This window comes from Trichosurus vulpecula, chromosome 2 (genome assembly GCF_011100635.1).
Source record: "Trichosurus vulpecula isolate mTriVul1 chromosome 2, mTriVul1.pri, whole genome shotgun sequence".
NCBI classification, from domain to species: Eukaryota; Metazoa; Chordata; class Mammalia; order Diprotodontia; family Phalangeridae; genus Trichosurus; species Trichosurus vulpecula.
Window position 1 is genome coordinate 147,609,741 of NC_050574.1, and position 17,840 is coordinate 147,627,580.

Below are 17,840 nucleotides of genomic sequence, written 5' to 3' on the forward strand. Positions count from 1 at the left end.
TCCATGTCCTAGACATCTAAAGATAAATCACAGAATTCCTATTCAATCAATTCAACAAATAGCTATCAAATGTATGTCATATACAGAATACTCTTCCAGGCAGTAGTAAAGGTACAAAAATCATTCAGACACACCCAGCCTTCATAGAGTTTATGATTTAGTAGGTGGGTTAAGCTACATATACAAATATAAGGGATACAAAGAATTCTAGGTGTCAGCTGGTCACATCAGTCAGTAAGCATTTATTAAATGCTTACTGTGTGCTAGTCACTGCTAAGTGTAAAGGGATAGAAAGAGAGGTGAAAACAAGTATTGCTTTCAGGAAGCTCACAGTCTAATGGGGGAGACGACATGCAAACAACTCTATACATTTAAGTACATATACAGGATAAACTAGAGATAATTAGTATGTAGGAAGGAGCCAGATTATTAAGGGTTATAACAGCCATATAGAAGATTTTATATTTGTTTCTGGAAGCAATAGGGAGACACTGGAGTTTATCATATGGAGAGGGAAGGGTGAGAGAAGAAGGATGTGTGACATAAGATCTGTGATTTAGGAAGATTTGGAGTGAAGGATGATTTAGGAGTTGGGAGAGCTCTGAGACAGGCATACAAACCAGCAGGCTATTGCAATAGTCTAGGAGTGAGGTGATAGGACCTTTTCCAGGGTCATGGTAGTGTCAGAAGAGAAACTGGTACAAATACAAAAATGGTTCAAAGATAGAATTGACAAGATCTTTCAGTAGTTTGGATTTGGGGGTAAAAGAGTAAGAAGCTAAAGGCAGTACCTAGGTTGTGAGTCTGGTTGACTAGGAGGGTGGTGATACTGCACAGTAACAGGGAAGTTTGGAAGAGGGAAAGGTTTGGAGGCAAACTTAAAGGGCTGGATTTTAGACATGTTGATTTTAGACATCCAAATATCCAATGAACATGTGAGACTTGAGGTCTGGAGATAGGTCAGAGATAGGTAAATAGATCTGAGAATCATCTGCATAGTCATGATAATTGAATCCATTGGAGCTGATGAGATGACCAAGTGAAGTAACCTAGAGAAAGAGGAGGCCAAGAACAGAGATCTGGAAGATAGCCATGATTAAAGGGAGTAGTCTGAGAAGGAACAGTCAGGCAAGAGGACAACCAGAAGGGAAGAATGTCATGAAAACTTAGAAAAGTAGATCAGGGAGGAGAGTAATTGACATTGTCAAAGGCTGCATAAAAGTCAAGAAGGGTGAGGATTGAGAAAAAGGTATCATGTGACAATTAAGAGATCATTGGTAACTTTGAAGAAAGCAGTTTCCATTGAATAATGAGGCCAGAAGCCAGACTACAGAGAATTAAAAAGAGGGTGAGAAGAAAGGAAACTGAGGCACCAATTATTGGTAGCTTTCTGAAGAAGTTTAGCCACAAGAAGGAGAGATATAGAATGAGTTCTGGCAGGGGTGGATGGATCAACTGAGGATGTTTTTAAGGGTCATGGAGATAGGAGCTTCTTTACAGGCAACAAAGAAGAGGCCAGTAGACAGGGAGAGATTAGTGAGAGCAAGGGGATGATGGAGTGGGCAGTCTGCTGGAAAAGACAGGATGGAATAGGATCACTTTTGTGCTATTGGAGAGGATTGCCATGATGTAAGTAGTAAGGCCACATCTTCATCTGAGAGAGGGGTGAAGGTGAAAAAGTGGGGAAGGGCATCTGAAAGATGTGAGAAAACAAGAGAAATGGGGAACTCTTGTTGAAGGGCCTCAGTTTTTTCAGTGAAATGTGAAGTCTGGTTCTCAGCTAAAATGGTGGAAGCAGAGTGGACTGTGAGAGGTTTGGGATGAAAAAGTTCAGAAACGTATAGTGGTGGATAAGATAGTAAATGAATTAGGGAATTCTAAAAGGTTTCCTTTGCTTTAATGATATAACATAAACTTATAGTGGACCCAGTCAGCACAGTTTGTTATTTTCTCCAGCTCCATTCAACAGGATGAGAACAGGAAGGAAGGCATTGATAGTAATATCATGGCATGAAAGCAATAACATAAGGAGGCAAGGGATACAAGCCATTGAAGAGGATAGTGTAGAGTTGAACTGGTTCACCAAGGGATCAAGATGGAAAAGAGACGAGAGTGTAGCCAGTGCAGGGGTGAAATTCCTTCTACCAATGCAGGTTAGCACCTTCTCTGAAACTCTTGGCTATAATATGTAATAGAACAAAAATGCCTGGGAAAAAGTATAAGTCTTATGCAAGCTCTGAGTAAATAGAATTTCATTTAAGCAAACATTTATTAAGTTCTTACTGTATGTAGACCACATATTCTAGGTGGAGATATAAATGAAAAATGACCCTATTTTTAAGGAGCTTACACTCTACTGGGATGTACAACATGTAAACAGAAAGTAAACATAAGACAACTTGATGATATTGAGAGCACTAACAGCTTGTGAGGATGAGGAAACAAAAATTGAGAAAGGCTACACTTAGTAGATGTCACTTGTGGAAATAAGTATATAATGTATTCCAGACATGTGGGACAGACAGGCTGTGCGAAAGTGTGGAGATAGGTGGAATGCTGAGTTCAGGACCAACTTGGCTAGAAACATAGAATGCATGAAGGGGAAGAATAAGAGATAAGCCTAAAGAGGTAGATCAGAGCCACATTGTGAAGGGCTTTAAATGTTAAACTGAGTAGTTTTTATTTATATTTACCTATGTATTTCATCATAAAGGTAATATGGAGTAACTAAAGATATTTGGTCAGGAGACTGGTATGGTCAGAGCTATGACTTAGAAATGTTATTTTGGCAGTTGCATTGAGAATGGATTGGAGAAAGGAGAGATGGAGCAATTAGAAGGCTATTATAATAGCCCAAGTGAAAGGTGATAGATTCCCAAACTAGGGGTGTAGCTATGTTATAAACAAAGGGAAAAATATGAAAAATGTTGTAGTGATAAAATCTCCAGAACTTGACAACTGACTAGATTTAGGGAATGAGGGAGAATGAAGAGTGAGATTACTCTGAAATTGATAATTTGAGCAATTGGAAGGATTGAAATTTCTTCCTATAGAAAAAAAGTTCATATGTTGGGAAGGTTAAAGGGGAAAAAGTAAACTATGGATATCTCAAGTTTGAGATGTCAATAGATAGGCCTTTGAGGCAAAGAACTAACAGGATCCAAGGAGGGCAAATAAAATGGTTAGAGACTTAAAATCGAGCTTCATGATAATTAGTTGAAGTGGTTGGGAATGTTTAACTCGAAGAAAAAACTTAGGCAGATTTATGACGTAGCATTCAAATATTTGAATGATGTTAGCTCCCCATATCATCTTGGACCTAGAGAATAGAATTAGGACCAATTGATGCAAGTAACAGGGAGGCAAATTTCAGTCCATCATGTGGGAAAAATAGCAGTTTTCCAAAAATTGGATATCTTGGATGAGTAACGAATTCCTCTACATCACAAAATGTTTGTTAATCTGGGTTTTTGAAAATGGATTCATGTTTCAAATACAGGCTAAATTTGATGAACTTTTGAGTCACTTCTAATTCTTAAAATGGGATTCTGTTACAATGCCAATGTTATAGACGTAACGTAAGGAAGAGGATGAATGACTCAAAAGTGGTAAAAAAGAGTTCTTTTTCTGTTTTTTATTGTGATCCTCTTCATTTATAGCCATTGAAAATAATTTCTGAGGACACCTTTATGTGTAAGGACATTTTTGTTCATTCTAGTGACATTTAAAAATGGATATTTCATTTGACAGTATTTTCAAATTAAAGCAGATTCTCCTGGCCTCCAAAGCTTATGTTGTGCTATAGAACAGTTTCTATTTTAGAAATTCATTTTAGCATTTTGCTGAGGGATGGGTTGGGGTAGCTTTACACATAGTATTAAGCCAAAGTATGTTTGGGTGTTCATATATACATATATATGTATATATGTGTATATATGTATATATACACACACATATATGTACACATACATGTGTGTATGTATATATCTATATGTATACACATATGTATTTACTAACATCCCCTATCAGTAGACTATATACAACTTTCCAGCTCTGCAGAACTCACCTCTTTGATAAATTTGAGTAGGCGATTTCAGTGCAAAAGATCAGCTTAATAGAAATTCTGTTATAATTTACACAGTTTATATATGTGAAAATTATTAAAAGATGGTGCAATATTATGAATTCAGATAAATTTAAACTCTTACCCCCACCATTTTAAAATCAAATCCTGGATTTCATTGATCCTGCTTCTGTATCTCCTTATCACTGTTTAGCTCTTATCTTCACAAGTGGCTTTTTGGGGTAACCCTATTCTGTTTGCAAGCAAAAACAAGGTACAGTATAGAAAATTTTCCTGCAGTATTGTCAGTTCTTACAGTAGTTTCTGGTTTTCTCATTTTCCTTACTGACACATGGTTCAAAGGTGCTACATAAAAATTTGTATTTGAAGCATTATTGTATAGTTGAAAGAATGCTGGCTTTGGAGGCAGGCGACATCTAGTTTTGAATTCTTCCTCAGGTACTTATTAGATGTGTCATTGTGGGCAAGTCACTTACCTTCTCTAAGCCTTATTTCTTCATCTTTAAAATGGGGGTAAAAATATCTATTGTATCTACTTCATAGAACTGTTTTGAGAATAAAGTGAAATAAGGTATATGAAGACTTTTATAAAATTGTAAAGCTTCACATCGATGTCAGCAATCACTGTTATTATCATAAAGTTGAAGGATCCAAAACCAGTCCACCAAGAGTTTCTCAAGCCCATACTTTGATATTTTGAAAGAACTGTGATTTCATTAGGATGAAAGTATTCCTTTCACCAGCACAAGTCACCACCCCTCCAAGTTTCACAAAATGGCATCGCTGAAAAATTCATCACTTGATGCAAACCTTTTCACACTGAGCAGGCTGATTATTTTACCACAGACATATAATCCATCATCTGGTCCATACTTAAAGCCTTTTCATCTTGGTAAGATCTGCCAGAGCTTCACCTCTGTTAATATAATTTTAGAGAGTCTATGATCAACTCTATGGCACAATGAAGAAAAAAAAAAGTACTACTTAGTGTAGTTCTCAATTTCATACTTTAAAACATAGATATAAAAATACTAATTTTCACTGACATTTTTCTGTTTTTTTCTTTCTTATTTATTTTTTCCCATATATTCATTTCTCTTGACACTTGTCTGTATATTTCTCCCTACTTTGAAAAGGAAGCAAGGGAAGTGGTTAACTTGTATTAAGGTCTAAGGAATTCATTTTCTTCATTGACATTGAGAAACTGGTTGCTAGGAGCCACAACTACTGCAGATTTTCAGTTACTGGGAAATGTCTAGTCCTCATTTGTCCATGAGAGATTTAAGTTCAGTTACATATTGAATAATTTTAAGTTTTAGTTGTAGCTAAAAGTGATTGTAAGTCACTAAACAAAATAATCAAATAATCTAATCATACTACTGATACTGAGTTTTTATTGTGGGATATGATCTTTTTTTAACAATAATGATATTTTGAAATTCTTTTGTTAAAATTTAAATTTAAATAAATAATATAGATGTTAAATTAACATTTAAGTAATTCTCATTAACAATTCATGATGTGTCCATCCTTTCATGGAAGGTTAGGCTAAAATATTCCAGGGATAATTTCATTTTCAAAAGTTTTGTTTTTAAGGGCAGGTGGTCAAAATATAAATGTTGTTGAACTTAATGGCTGGATGTAACTAGTTACCAATTCCTTCTAAAGAACAGAGCTAGCCAAAAAAAGTCAAAAAACAGTTATGATGAATAAAATTGAGGAGAGTAATTATTATGTAATAAATGGATATAAAATTTCAAAAGATTTCTTTGACAAATATATAGGGGCCACTGAGGGTTGGGGGAGAGCCAAGATGGAAGCATGAAAACAGGGACTCACTTGAGCTCTCCCCCAAATCCCTCCAAACACCTCTAAAATGACTCTAAACAAATTCTAGAGCTACAGAACCCATAAAACGACAGAGTGAAACAAGTCTCCAGCCCAAGACAGCCTAGGTCACTGGGAAGGGTCTATCACACAGTGCTGCGACAAGAGCATAGCCCAGCTATGGTAGGAGAGACCAGGCCAGAGCAGAATGGGCGGAACAGGCCTCAGGGCACTGAATCGCTGAGCTATGGCTGTTGCCAGACTTCTCAACCCACAAATGTCAAAGACAACTTAGCAGGTCAGAGGGAAAACAGTTGGACCTAGGTGAGAGAAGTGCATGGTCCAGCCCCAACCCCAGGGCAGCAAAGGTGGCTTCAGCTGGAGAGGCTGCTTCTGGAGGTGCAGGACCACTGACAGTGCAGGAAATCAAGCAGCTGATCAGAGTGGGAGTGCAGGGATCTCTTTGCTGGTATAGAGGCAAGGTGCTCTTGCTTTGCCCTGCTTGGATCTGGGTTACAGTGCTGGTTGGCGGTCCTTGGGGGAGGAGGAGTGCTGATGTGGCACAGCTTGTGGTGGCTGTGAAGAGGGAGTCCTCCTGGTAGTTACACAATAGAAAGGAGTGCTTGCACTCACGGACCAGAGCACAGGCCAGGATCAGAGTATCATACCACCTCAGAATAGAAGTAGCTCTGAAAACAGCATCTCAAAACCCCTGAAGGTTGGGACAGAGCACTCAACTCTGGAAGCAGTCATACCATGACAAAGAGCTCAAAAGTCAAGTAATTGGCTGGGAAAATGAGCAGGCAGTATAAAAGAACTCAGACTGTAGAATCTTTTTCTAGTGACAAAGAAGATCAAAACATATAGCCAGAAGAACTCAACAAAGTCAAAGATCCTACATCAAAAGCCTCCAAGAAATGTGAATTGGTCTCAGGCCATGGAAGACCTCAAAAAGGATTTGGAAAAGCGAGTAAGAGAAGTAAAGGAAAAATTGGGAAGAGAAATGAGAGTGATGCAAGAAAATTATGAAAAAATGAGTCAACAACTTGCTAAAGGAGACCCAAAAAAGTAATGAAGAAAATAACACCTTAAAAATAGACTAACCCAAATTGCAAAAGAGTTCCAAAAAACCAGTGAGGAAAAGAATGCCTTAAAAGGCAGAACTAGCCAAATGGAAAAGGAGATCCAAAAGACCACTGAAGAAAATACTGCCTTAAAAAATTAGAATGGAGCAAGTGGAAGCTAGTGACTTTATGAGAAATCAAGAAATTATAAAACAGAACACAAAAGAATGAAAAAATGGAAGACAATGTGAAATATCTCATTGGAAAAACTACTGACCTGGAGAACAGATCCAGGAGAGATAATTTAAAAATTATTGGACTACCTGAAAGCCATGATCAAAAAAAGGCCCTAGACATCATCTTTCAAGAAATTATCAAGGAAAACTGCCCTGATATTCTAGAAGCAGAGGGTAAAATAGAAATTGAAAGACTCTACCAATCACTTCTTGAAAAAGATCCCAAAAAGAAAACTCCTAGGAATATTGTTGCCAAATTCCAGAGTTCCCAGGTCAAGGAGAAAATATTACAAGCAACCAGAAAGAAACATTTTGAGTGTTGTGGAAACACAATCAGGATAACACAAGATCTAGCAGCTTCTACATTAAGAAATCAAAGGGCTTGGAATATGATATTCTGGAGGTCAAAGGAGCTAGGATTAAAACCAAGAATCACCTACCCAGCAAAACTGAGTATAATACTTCAGGGGAAAATATGGACTTTCAATGAAATAGAGGACTTTCAAGCATTCTTGATGAAAAAAACCAAAGCTGAATAAAAAATTTGACTTTCAGATACAAGAATCAAAGGAAGCATGAAAAGGTAAACAGGAAAGAGAAATCATAAGGGACTTACTAAATTTGAACTGTTTTGTTTACATTCCTACACAGAAAGATGATATTTGTAACTCATGAGACCTTTTTCAGTATTAGGGTAGTTGAAGGGAATGTACATACATACATACATACATACATACATACATACATACATATATACATACATATATGTATATAGACAGAGGGCACAGGGTGAGTTGAATATGAAGGGATGATATCTAAAAAAATAAAATTAAGGGGTGAGACAGGAATATATTGGGAGAAGGAGAAAGGGAGAGATAGAATGGGATAAATCATCTCACGTAAAAGTGGCAAGAAAAAGCTGTTGTAATGGAAGGGAAGAGGGGGTAGGTGAAAGGGAATGAGTGAATCTTGCTCTCATCAGATTTGACTTAAAGAGGGAATAACATACACACTCAGTTGGGTATCTTACCCTACAGGAAAGTAGGGGGAAAAGGTATAATGGGGGAGCTGATAGAAGGATGGGAATATTGGGGGAGCAGGTAGTCAAAAGCAATCACTTTTAAAAAGAGACAGGATCAAAGGAGAAAAAATTGAATAAAGGGGGACAGGATAGGATAGAAGGAAATATAGTTAGCCTTTCACAACATGAGTATTGTGGAAGTGTTTTGCATGATGATACATGTATAACCTATAATGAATTGCTTGCCTTCTCAAGGAGGGTAGGTGGGAAGGGAAGAAAGGAGATTTTGGAACTCAAAGTTCTAAAAACAGATGTTAAAAAAGTTGTTTTTACATGCAACTGGGAAATGAGATATATAGGCAATGAGGTATAGAAATCTATCTTGCCCTACAAGAAAATAAGGGGAAAGGGGATGGTAGGGGGATGATAGAAGAGAGGGAAGACTGGGGAAAGGGGCAATCAGAATACATGCCATCTTGGGGTATTTTGTAACTCAAAATCTTGTAGAAATGAAAGTTGAAAACTAAAAATAAATTTAAAAACTAAAATAAATATATAGGGATAGATGCAGAGAAAATTCTATTTTAGGGTTAAGTATACCTGTATCTAAAAGAATAGTAATTAATGGAATGTAAATGGGACTTCATCTCTTACTTCTGAGAGCACATAACTGTTTAAAGGAAATAAAGCTGTTGTAAATTTTAGACATTATTTCCTTTTTCCTAAAGCATACCTGCTACACACTATGAAGACTGACACTGAGGAAGGTTAGGTAGCATTCCCTATATGAAGGTGAGATGAGTATCTGTGAAGAGATACTCCTTCCCCAAAGTATAGTATAAAAGAATCAACTAATGAGTCAGTCAAGGCAAAATACCTTTTCTTTTTAGTGACATCTACACTAATATCAGAGAGTCAGGATGGCATGATAAATAGAGTGCTAGCCCTAGAACCTGGTTTCAAATTCTGCTTCTGACATAGCCTAGGAACTCATTGCTCTGTGCAGCCCTAAAATGCAGCAAAGATGCCAGTTTGCATTGGAAGAAAGACTCTTCTCACCTCAGAGTTCTCTAAGCCAGTGAAATCGCAGGTCCAGCTCCAGTCCTATGTGTTAATAACAATGTCATCAGCTGCGGCATTTTAAAAATGAAATAAATCTGAAAATTACTAAGATTCCTTGAAATCTGTGTGCTTTTTAGTAGACTGCCCAGGGAAGAGACGATGTGATTTAGAGCTGTACCTCATCTGATTGATAGTGTAGTTGACAGAGACATAGGCTTTCAACAGTGCCTACATATTCAGTCCCATTTAAAATTTCAGTTTCTATTGACTCTTAGAGATTCTAAGAAGCAGAAATACATAGGTGCCCTGACTGAGAATCAGCCAGTAAGGAAATTAATCTTTCTACTCATGTGCTTATTTCATATTGGCTTCTATATTTTATTTTTTTATGGGTTTGGGTAAAGTTTCCACTCATAGGAGAGTCTCTATGACACCTTGATAAGGTCATTGAAATATGGCAGCCTCCTTATATCATGTACTGTTATTACTTTATTGATTTGGGTCCATAAAGCCCAACAAGCATCAGGAAGTGTAGTGTGTATGTGCGTGTGTGTGTGTGTGTGTATGTATGTATGCACACATGCATATACACACATGGATATGCACATCTCATATGTGTGGGTACATTATTAAATTAGAGAAAACTGCTACCAGGAAGTTATTGGTACCTTGTCCAAACAGCTTTCTGATAAGTGAGGCTAGCTAGAAAAAAAAAGAGTAATGTATTTTTTTTCTATAAAAACACTTTATTAAAGTAACTAAGCATAACATTAATAATTGAAAATTATATAAACTTTAGTGTCATAGGATTTAGATCTAGAAGATTAGGTTAACCATTCATTCAGACATTTAATACGCATCTATGTATAAGTATATAAATAAAGGATGCATTTTAGACAAGATTTAATGAATTAGAATACAGGTATAATTATGCACCTTACTAATGCCAATTGCTATCTATTATTGCTTAATTTTATGCTGGCTCCACCTCGAGGTTTAAGTAGGAGTCCTTTGTTCAGAATTTTTAAACTTAAATCAAAATACTTTTTAGCTTCCCTCATATGGGAGGGCTTTAGCAGCCTTACCTAGTGCCAAAGCCCCATAAGCTTTCCTCCTGTCTCCCACAATCACCAAGTCTACAGATCTTGTCAAACACAAAATATTGCCAATTGTCTTTTTATAATTTATGAAAAGATAGGAGCTAATTTTATCTCATTTCTCTCAGGCAGCAGAAACAGAATAGTAAAAAGCTCTGTTCTACAGGAACCACTTTGATTTCTTTTCAACTATCAGAAGTTTTTCTTTCTCGTTCTTACTTCCACTCATCTATCCATGTAAATATATATTTAGATACACACATAATATTTTGCTTATACTTATAATTGTTCTCCTTATTATTGCTTCTAACTCTTAGAAATAGATAAAAATTACTTCCTGTTATTGGATTTGCAATGCTTTTCATTTCCAAAGTATACTAGAGAAGGGTGTCAAATACCGTGGTCATGGCCCACTATTCTTAAAGCAGGTTGAAATGTAATTGAGAAGGGCAGCCAGGTGGCACAGTGAGTAGAGCCCTGGAGGCAGGAGGACCTGAGTTCAAATCCAGTCTCAGACACTTGACACACTTACTAGCTGTGTGACCTTGGGCAAGTCACTTGACCCCAATTGCCCTGCCTTCTCCCCTCAAAAGAAACTGTAATTGATAAACACTTAACAAAATAAATATAAATACAGTGAAACATAAATAATATTAATATATTGCTTTCTAAGTCAACATGCATTGGCAGAATCCCTACATATGGTTTAGTGGCCACTGTTTCTGCTTGATTTTAACACCATTGTATTAGAGCATTACTTTTAAAGTCACATCAAAATGGAACATACTGAGGAATGCACTGAGGAATTCTTTACAATGCTCTTACCATTTTCATAATAAACAAAACATTAATGTAATTTTAACTACAGAATTCATTGTGTATTTTTTGTAGCGTGCCAACATTTAGATCAAAGGAAGAGCTCTAACAGAACTACCTTCTAGATTAGGAAAACAAAGGCTAACTTTCTTCTGTTCTCTTCACGTTTTACTATAACTAGTGGAATTCATTGTTTTACTTAGAGAAATCATATTATAACTTTCTTGCTCCATAAATGGTAAAAATAAATTTTTATAAAGAAATACATTAAAAATGTTGGGTATATTTCATATTTTTCCTGTGTTTTTTTAATCCAAACTATTTGACCTGCTCTCATCAATACTTCAAAAACCTGTGATTTATCAATGTGGTACTCTCTCTGCTGATATACATTGTATCATTTCCTTGCCATAGAAGAGGGCCTTTATAGTGACTGAATTGTGAAAAATTGATCATCTGCTTCTTAATCCTCTAGAAATAAGCCTTTGTGAACTTGACTAGTGTGGACCATAGATAATAGACACAGAGTCTGTCAGTGGGCTCCTGCGGGAACCCATACTAGATTGGTAAGAATTGCCAGTTTATTCTCCACTCACATAGAAAACCCAACATCACTTTTTCTGTATAGATTTGAGAGACTTCAGAGTAAGAATTGGTTTGACATAAGAAGTCATATTGTAGTCTGTTGAATTAAATCAAGTTTAGTTTGTTGAATTAAATTATCAATTTTATTGGAGTAAAATACAATGCAATGTGGTAAAAAAAAACTTTGAACTTAAATCCTATGAGTTTGGTTCTTGTCCTGATTTTACCGTTGACTAGCTGTGCGACTTTAGACAAGTCATATACACTCTTTGGGCCACAAGATCCCCAGGCAAAATGAGGGAGCTAGACTACTTAAGATATAGTAAAATATTCATCTTAACTTGTATCCCTTTCAAATCTGGAAGGGCACTACTACCACGGACATGGAGAGATGAGTTTTTATACTGCTTCCTGGTTCACTAGGATTGCTAGATTTATGATTGGCTATGTATAAGCTGAGAAAAACATTTTCCATTTCTAGACTTTCTATGTGAAAAAAAATGTCTCAGAGGTAAAGGGATTAGGAAACCAAAAGATATGACAAATTCTCTAGCTGTTCACCTAGAAGGAACAATTCTCCCATTCCGTGCCCTGCCTTTTTCTAGGACTTCATGACCCAGAAGCAGATAGATGCAGCAGATACATTTCTTTGTTCCCTTAGCATAAATGTACATATTTACATATGTAGTTAATACTCTTGTTATCTACATAAGAGGAAGAGTTTAATATGCTATGTTTTTATACTTTTAATATTTGGGACTCATTTCTTCCTTAGGGAGAAGGCAAGCTCTTGTAAAACACTATTGTTGTAGTTCTATTTGTACAGATTTATATAAAAGAAAAGAATCCTTTTTCAGTCTATAGCCACATACTTTGTTTAGTCATTTTCAGTTGTTTAGTCATTTCCAGTCCTGTCTGACTCTGTGACTCCTTATGGGGGTTTCCTTTGCAAAGCTACTGAAGTGGTTTGCCAATATCCTTCTTCAGCTCATTTTGTAGATGAAGAAGTAAGGCAAACAGGGTTAAGTAACTTTCCCAAGGTTACACAACTAGTACGTGTCTGAGGTTTAATTTGAACCCAGGTCTTCCTGGTTCCAGGCCTGACACTATATCCACTGCACCACCTAGCTGCTCCCTTGTACACACAATAGCAAAACTAATAATAGCTCAGATTATATAGTGCCTTGTAATTTATAAGCACATTACTTACAACAATCTAGTGAAGTGGGTAGTGCAAATACATTTATCCTTGTTTTACAAGTAAAGTTAAGTAACTGGAACCCAGTTTTTTAGTTTCCTCTCTTGTGCTCTTTGCTTTGCACCATGCTGCTTCTTGTGTAGAATAGTACTGCAACATGTCTTCACAATGAGGGGTGTAAATATCCCAAAAGAGCCATTTGGTGTGAAGGTAAGAAAAGGTATTTGCCCATTTTCTGAAGCCCAGAGTCATGTCTATATTCCTCTCCAACCTGCAGTATTAGACTCGTAGATAGAAGTGGTTTTGTTTATTTGTTTAACCTACCTTTATGTTTAGTAATGGGTAGAATTTCAGAAATACATAAACCAAAGCGTTTGTTGTGGGCTATTTGCTAAAAATGGATGTTTAAGGAATGAATAGCCAAAAGCTCTTTGATGAATTTTGGGAGGCTAGAGAATGCTACTCTTATGATGATCTGCCTCCTTTACCAACTTACCTCAGATTAAGCATCTACTGGTTATGCTGCTCAATTGCAGAGATCCCCTTGAAGCCCATGGCTTTTGTGTTTCACCTTTCACTTTCTTAATTAAACACTCACTGAAGGTATCTCCTAGCCTACGATATATTTGCTGGTGAAAGAATCTGAGAATCAAGCTTGTTAAATTAATAGACTATTTTATATTCTACTCTAGATTATTAAGCTCTGAAAGAGGGTCTAAGTGACAGATTATGTTCCTTGCTATCTAAAGATGCTTTGTATGCTTATTTCCATGTCTGTGGCTGCTGTGGATGGTTTAGGTTATTAGAAACATGACCACAGGATAAAATGGGCACATTACTGTCCACTTAGGAAAATGGAAACTAAGCAATTGCCACTGCAGTTGACCCAGAAATTCTAGGGCTTGTCAAGGAAAACTGAGCCCATGTCATTAAAAAGAATATTTTAAAATGGTCAAAGGAATTTTTGAAGAAGCGTTGTGATTGATGATACATCAATAATCAGTGAAACCCAAAATTAAGGGCTTTATTCTTATTGGTAAATGAAATGGAGGAATGTGAAAAGCACAGCCGACATTCAGCTGGATAAAGAGGATAAGTAGCAATTATGACAAAAAGCAATGACAGTGGTAGAAGAAAAGCTGAGATTAATACAAACAGGAGTGATTTTGAGGGTGTATCTAGGGCATAATACCTACTCAATCTAGGTCCTGTACTTACATAGATGGTTAAGTATACTGTTCAAAATGATAACCATGAGGCTTATTATGATCCTTAGTGATAAAAAAGTATTTTTGATTATATATTGAAGAGGGCAAAAAGCTGAATGTGACTTAAAAACATTTTAAAAACAGAAGTTAATATGAGTACAATGGTCAGAAAGTTGACTTCCATTTACTAGAAAATTAAGTTAACCAGAGTATTGCATTCCATTCTGCAAGATTCTTGTCAATTGAGTTGTTTCTTTAGTTTAATACAGTGATATCAATGCCAAAGTGTGAGCTATTATTGTTGTTGAAAAATATTTTTAATTATTTAAACCTTTACTATTTTATAAAATTTTAAAATGTTTTTTCAATATCAAAAATTATTTCTTTTTCAGGACAGCATAACTATTTATGTGCTGGGAGAAATGACTGCATAGTTGATAAAATTCGCAGAAAAAACTGTCCAGCGTGTCGTCTAAGAAAATGCTGTCAGGCTGGCATGGTCCTTGGAGGTAAAAATTGTTATTTTTCTTTGTCAAGAGTTATATAGTATTTAGAATATGAAACTGAATCAGGAAGTCTTCTGTTCTTGCATAGCATCTGCTCCTGATTTGTTTTGTTTCCTGGATTGCTTTTTTATCTCGTTAAGTAAATAATTACCATAATGCTCTCAATAGATTTTCAACATTTTGCATCTATACAGTTTATTGAACATATGGGACCTCAGGCACCATATAGTACAGCCCTTGGCTGACTTAGAATCCTTTCTACAATACTTGGCAAGGGGATTAACTTTTATTTGAAGACTTCCAGTGAGAAGAGACCCATTTTCACCTAAGTTATCACCTTCCCTTTTTAGAAAGCTGTAATAGGAAGCTTTTCACCTTCTACACATTGTTCGTAGTCCTGTTTCTGGTGGTAAGCAAACAAGTCTAATCCCTTGATATATAAGAATCCATCAAATACTTGAAAAAAGTACTGAAGAAAGTCTTCTCCAGCACAAATATCCCCAATTCCTTCAGCTGTCCTTCATATGATATGCCCTTTAGTCAACTGTGTGGCACAGTGAATAGAGTTCTGGGTCTGGAATCAGGAAGACCTGAATTCAAACATAGTCTCAGACATTTACTATCTTTATGACCCTAGGCAAGTCACTTAAAAGCTATCTGTCTCAGTTTTCTCAACTGTAAAATGGGGATGGCAATAGTATCTGTCTCCTAGGGTTGTTGTGAAGATCAAGTTAGATAATATTTGTAGTATTTAGCTCAGTGCCTGGTACATAGTGCTTAATAAATGCTTGTTTCTTTTCTTCCTTCCTCCTTTCTTTTCTTCCTTCTAACTCCCTCCCCATATACTAGTCACTCTGTTCTGGATTTACTTCAGCTTTTTTATATATTTCTAAAATATGATGCCCAGAATTTAACACAGTCTTTCAGATGTAGCCTTACTAGGGCAGACTGTAAAAGATCTATTACCTCTTTCTTTCTGGATCCTGTTTCTTTTATTAAATTTCATACAGTTTCATTTTTTTGGATCCAAAGTGTCATCTAATCCCTCCAACATTCATGTTATCTGCAATTTAAAAAGCATGCATCTTTGTTCTCATCTAAGTAATTGATAGAAAATATTGAACATCAGAAAGCCAAGGAGAGTTTGCAGAGGTTCAGTAGTACATTAAGACATTTTTCAAATTACCATTGACCACTTACTGACAACTTATTGGGTTCAGTCATTTAATCTCTTACAAATCTAACTAATTACACTACCATCCAGTCTTTATCTCTTAGTTTTGTTCATAAGTGTATCATAACACTGTCAAATGCTTTAGTGAAGTCTAAGTATACCCTGAAAATAATTTCTAGTTGTTTTAAGAATTTAATTCTTAAGGAACTCTCATCCTTCTTACACTGGGTTCTCTATTGAAACCATTAAGATCCTTCTTTTCCTTTCTGTGAACACTTTGGAACTTGTATTCCCAAAATCTAGGTCGCATATAAGATTATACCTGGTTTTCACCTACTTCACGATAACTATGAGAGAGTGGTCATTTGACGTTGAAATTCCTTTGTTGAGTTCTCCCTTTTTTTATCAAACACTATTGTTGTTCTTTAGTTGTTTGCAGTTGTGTCCAATTTTTTGTGACCCTATTTCAGGTTTTCTTGGCAGAGATACTGGAGTGGTTTGCCATTTCCTTCTCCAGCTCATTTTACAGATGAGGAAACTGAGGCAAACAGTGTTAAGTGACTTGCCCATGGTCACACAGCTAGTGTCTAAAGGCCAGATTTAAACTCAAGAAAATGAGTCTTCTTGACTCCAGGCCCAGCACTCCATCAACTGTGCCATCTAGCACCCATTGCGGCAGAGCAGTTCTCCCTGCCACCACCTTTACTTTTTGAAGGAGGAAATTATCTTTTAGGGAAGCCACAAATTTATCACTGGCTCGAATTTGGTAGAAAGAGCTCTCCAGCATCAGAAGACCGAAAAGTTGAATTCTCCCATCACTAAACTAGTGCTAGATGTTATCTGTTTCCCAGACTCTTCATCTAATCCCTCCTATCCATGTAGGCTAAAGTAAACCTTAAAAAAATTACTTGTATTTCTTCTTCCCTTGTTCCTTACCCAATTTTTTTTACTTAGATTTACTTTCCTAGATTTCCATACACAAGTATATATTCTTAATATACATTGCTACTCCACCTACTTTTATGTTTCTGGTTTCTTTTTGAATAAGATATATCCCCTTCTGGCCAAATTCTAGTAATAAGCCCTATCCCACCAAATCTATGATATCCCTCAGATCAAATTTTGGGGTTTTTTGCATTAGGATCTCTAATTCAACTTATTTATTACTAATACATGTTGTATCAATATATAATCATATGAGGCCTTTTAAAAAAATCTGATTATTTTGTGTATAGTTTCTGGGAGTATTGGCCCCCTGTTTTTGCACCTACTGTACCTTCAGTATCAGGCTTGCCATATCTATGCTACCAGTTTTCTGTCTTCCAAAGTCTCTTCAGTTCAAAACCCTCTTGATCATATTTGTAAGACTCTACAACAATGTGCTTTTGCTGGCCATTTTAGAGTAAGACATCCATTTCCAAGAGTCCATATGCTATATTTTTTAGGTCATGGTCCAGAAATCCCATCCCAAGGCACAGTCTTTGTTCCTTCTCTTCTGAATCCCTTACTCTTAAAAAACAATGGTGATTTAAAAAATAATATCCACCTTGACCTCTGCATCTTCAGTTTTTTGCCCAATTCTTCATAATTCTGAGAAATATTTTTAGGCTCCTTCTGGTGATATTACCAAGATTGCATAGTAGATTCACATTTAACAGTTCTCAGAAGGTTTTCTATAATACCCTAGATAAATGCCCTGAGAAAACATCAGACATTTCTGTTTTCATGTCAAGTTAACAAATATGCCACTGGATTCTTCATCATAGAGTCCACCACCATCATGTTGGTTCAACTACCATTTCTCTTTTCTTTGACATTATTAGGTGATTCCTCACCTAATATCAATTGTGGATCCATATTCCTTTGAGCAAAAGAAATTGCTTCCTCCATAAATGATACATTTCTTCCATTTGCAGGAAAAACCACGTATCTGTTACACATATCTGTATGGTTATATGTCAT

The 17,840-nt window shown here is 36.2% G+C and overlaps 1 protein-coding gene across 2 annotated transcripts in view; it reads left to right on the forward strand.

Annotated features, from left to right (window-relative positions):
• The window catches only part of PGR (progesterone receptor), an 81,890-nt gene that overhangs the window by 17,290 nt on the left and 46,760 nt on the right, over positions 1–17,840 (forward strand). For both annotated transcript variants that reach the window (XM_036745314.1, XM_036745315.1), the window contains exon 3: positions 14,591–14,707. In XM_036745314.1, the coding sequence (XP_036601209.1) occupies positions 14,591–14,707 (117 nt within the window). The remainder of the gene's footprint in view (positions 1–14,590; positions 14,708–17,840) is intronic.